At 32.1% G+C, this 2,780-nt stretch overlaps 1 protein-coding gene across 1 annotated transcript; it reads right to left on the reverse strand.

The window, feature by feature from the left end:
* Nucleotides 1–2: 2 nt before the first annotated feature.
* LOC108626500 (ubiquitin carboxyl-terminal hydrolase-like) lies at nucleotides 3–2,730 on the reverse strand. Its single transcript, XM_018027204.2, has 7 exons — nucleotides 2,266–2,730; nucleotides 2,166–2,177; nucleotides 1,750–1,878; nucleotides 1,513–1,661; nucleotides 1,296–1,437; nucleotides 1,038–1,113; nucleotides 3–385 (listed from the first exon to the last, which is right to left on the reverse strand). The coding sequence occupies exons 1-7, from the start codon at nucleotides 2,302–2,304 to the stop codon at nucleotides 228–230; spliced, it is 705 nt and encodes a 234-aa protein (XP_017882693.1). The 5' UTR covers nucleotides 2,305–2,730; the 3' UTR covers nucleotides 3–227.
* Between the last annotated feature and the right edge of the window lie 50 nt (nucleotides 2,731–2,780).

Consider the following 2,780-nt stretch of genomic DNA (forward strand, 5'->3'; position numbering starts at 1 on the left):
TATCATGTACTTACGATTTACGAATCTTTATTCGAATACTCTTGTTATTTATGATGTGGAGCATATTTTAACACGTATTCTTTGATAAATACTTATTTCGTAAATAACTGCATTACAGCAGCAGTAATTAATAAATGTTAATAAACGCAATGCAAAATGTAGCAAATGTACATATACAAAGTACAAAATAAATTATTTTAACAATCGTTTTAAATGTGTATGTCGAGTTATAGTGATGACGCGTCGCTATTAGCGAGCGCAAGAACGGTGAAGCATACTTCTTCTGGATCGCGAGATATGAATTCCTTGCAGACGCGCGCTGCGTCTTCTAACAGCGTTTCGGGACTGGTTGGACCATGACTGATAGGACCAGATTTTCGTCCGTCTATAAAATTTCAATACATAGTAATTAAATAGCTTTCATTTTAATACTGTTTACGGCAAATAGTAACAATAAAAGTGGAGGAGAGTAGGCGAAAAGTGGGTTTTTAGCGGAGGTAAAGGAAAGGCGTGGAAATTGGAGGGAAAAGAATTTTTGGAAAATAGAAAGCAAGGATGGAGGGGATAGGTGCAGACCAAGGGATATGAAAGATAATGAAGGAGGAGGAAAAAAGGATGTAGGAAAGGAAAAGCTGGAGGAAAATGATGAAAGGTATATTAGGTCAGTACAAAAGTTCTGGACAGATTTTTAGAGGTAGATCTTGTTATACAGCTTGAGACAATGATTTTAATCCGTTTTGATATTACGGTTCAATATTAAGAAACTTATTCCGTTTTAAGAAATGTTCAAATACTTTTGTGAACCACTGATACATTAAACTGAAAGAAAACTAAAGCAAAAAATAGTAACAAGGTTTTGAAATTTTGTGTAATAATAATTAACTATATTAGGAACATATTTCATCAATTAATGAGTATTTATACAATTAATGAGTACTTAGAATAAAAAATAGAAGAAATACATTCATGACTGACACATGCAAAAGTCTTGAAACTATTATATAGTATTACTAACTAGTAACAATAAAAGGATTTACCTAATTCATATAAAACTCCATTCTTGTGTACAAGCGCCACAAAGTGATGGATGATTACTACTTCTTCACCCGGCACCTATGAACGATATCAATTATACAAAATCTAATAAAAGAAAGGAAAAACTAATCACGTTGAATTATGTACCCCTTCATATCATACAACTTTCATTTGAAACATTTTTTATAAAAACTGTTACTTTAGACGAAATACAACTGGTTCCTGTATATCTATAAACACAGAGGAAGTAAGAGTCATACCTCTGTCTGTCCCTCTTGCGCTACATCTTTGTGGGTAGTGCTAATATCTTCTGATTCCACTAACAGCTTTCCACGTCCCTCATGCGACAAATCTTGTGCTTTGTCTAAAAATGTTTTTAGAAAACCATCCTGAAGCTTTATACTGCAAAAGTAAATGAAATGCATATTAATTTTCAAACAAGTATTACAGCCCTTGCCCTTTTCACTAAACACTTACGTCTCTAAGCTGTTTGCAACACTGTGAATCAAAGCGATTGTACCACAGGCATTATGTATATATTGTTTCATATGAAAAACTGCTGGATCACTACATGTAGCATCCTTATCTTTATCACCTTGTTCTTCATCTTCTACGACAGGAGTACCCTAGAAATATATACAAAGTATTGAACATTTCACATTCATAATATGATTATATTTATAAATCCAATAATGTAATTTTTAATCGTAGAACCTTTTTAGATAACGGATATAATAAAATGACAGCGCAAACTGGTTTTGGCACAAGTGCCAATAGGTCTGGCTCTAATCCATAAACGTCAACGATAGACCAGTCTTTGGTTACACCCAACTTGTGCAAAAACTGCAAAGTTCATTTTGTTATTACAATATTATCAACATTTAGATTGCCATCATCAGTTAGATTAAAATGTCTTTAAAAAGTCACATATAATGTGATTATATCAAGGATATATGCTATGTAAAGTACTCATCAATTCTTAAGCCAATATTTCCGGCAGTCTAACGGTTAAATCGCCGCAATTATTTTTATATAAAATAATGTTTAAAATTGTAAAAAATACTTATAAAACGGTGAATCATAAAATTGAATGTCAATACGTATTAATAATGCAATTCATGATAGTTTGCCTTTGTCATAACCTAAAACAAAGAAATGGCATTAGTTTACATAAAACAGTATATTTATGTTTAATTCTTATTAGATTATATTCGAAAGAATAAGTCTTACATCCGGATTCGATTCCATCGGTACCCAAGTTGTCGACATGATTAGATTTTGCGGATTCTTGATGTGAGGTCAATAGCAAGAATCGGAATACGTTCACACCCCGGCTTGCCCCGGCTTCAAATTTAGTTTGTAAACACTGTTTAATTTTGAATTTTGTCTCTGAGTTTGAACTATACCTCACGAGATTATCGTTAGATTCAGCGAATAAATTCAAGTTACAACGATTTATTTGCGATGTCGAAAAATAGCCACATACAAAATTTAAACGTCATGAATTATGTGTCATTAGGAACAAAGAGCAAATTTACCGAAATCACAGATTTGACGTATACATATATAACGTAATTCGGCAGAGTATTGACAAGACCAACAAATAATTCGAAATAATCAGCAATAACATTTTTATCTTTTGTTTCAAATATGTTTTATTACATGTATATGTATAATTTCTAAATTCATATAGCTCATCGTAAAATATTCATTACGTAATGTTAGTTGATCGTCACCTTTACTTC

The sequence above is a fragment of the Ceratina calcarata genome, unplaced genomic scaffold, assembly GCF_001652005.2.
Source record: "Ceratina calcarata isolate Rehan_Ccalc_2016 unplaced genomic scaffold, ASM165200v1 scaffold4035, whole genome shotgun sequence".
Lineage (NCBI taxonomy): Eukaryota > Metazoa > Arthropoda > Insecta > Hymenoptera > Apidae > Ceratina > Ceratina calcarata.

Excerpts from the sequence above, each read along its gene's own strand:
- LOC108626500 (XM_018027204.2), bottom strand. The coding sequence starts at position 2,304 with ATGTCGACAACTTGGGTACCGATGGAATCGAATCCGGAT. Across the intron at positions 1,438-1,512 it reads GTTGCAAACAGCTTAGAGAC|TATAAAGCTTCAGGATGGTT; the intron begins GTAAGTGTTTAG and ends TTACTTTTGCAG. Across the intron at positions 386-1,037 it reads TGGAGTTTTATATGAATTAG|ACGGACGAAAATCTGGTCCT; the intron begins GTAAATCCTTTT and ends GAAATTTTATAG.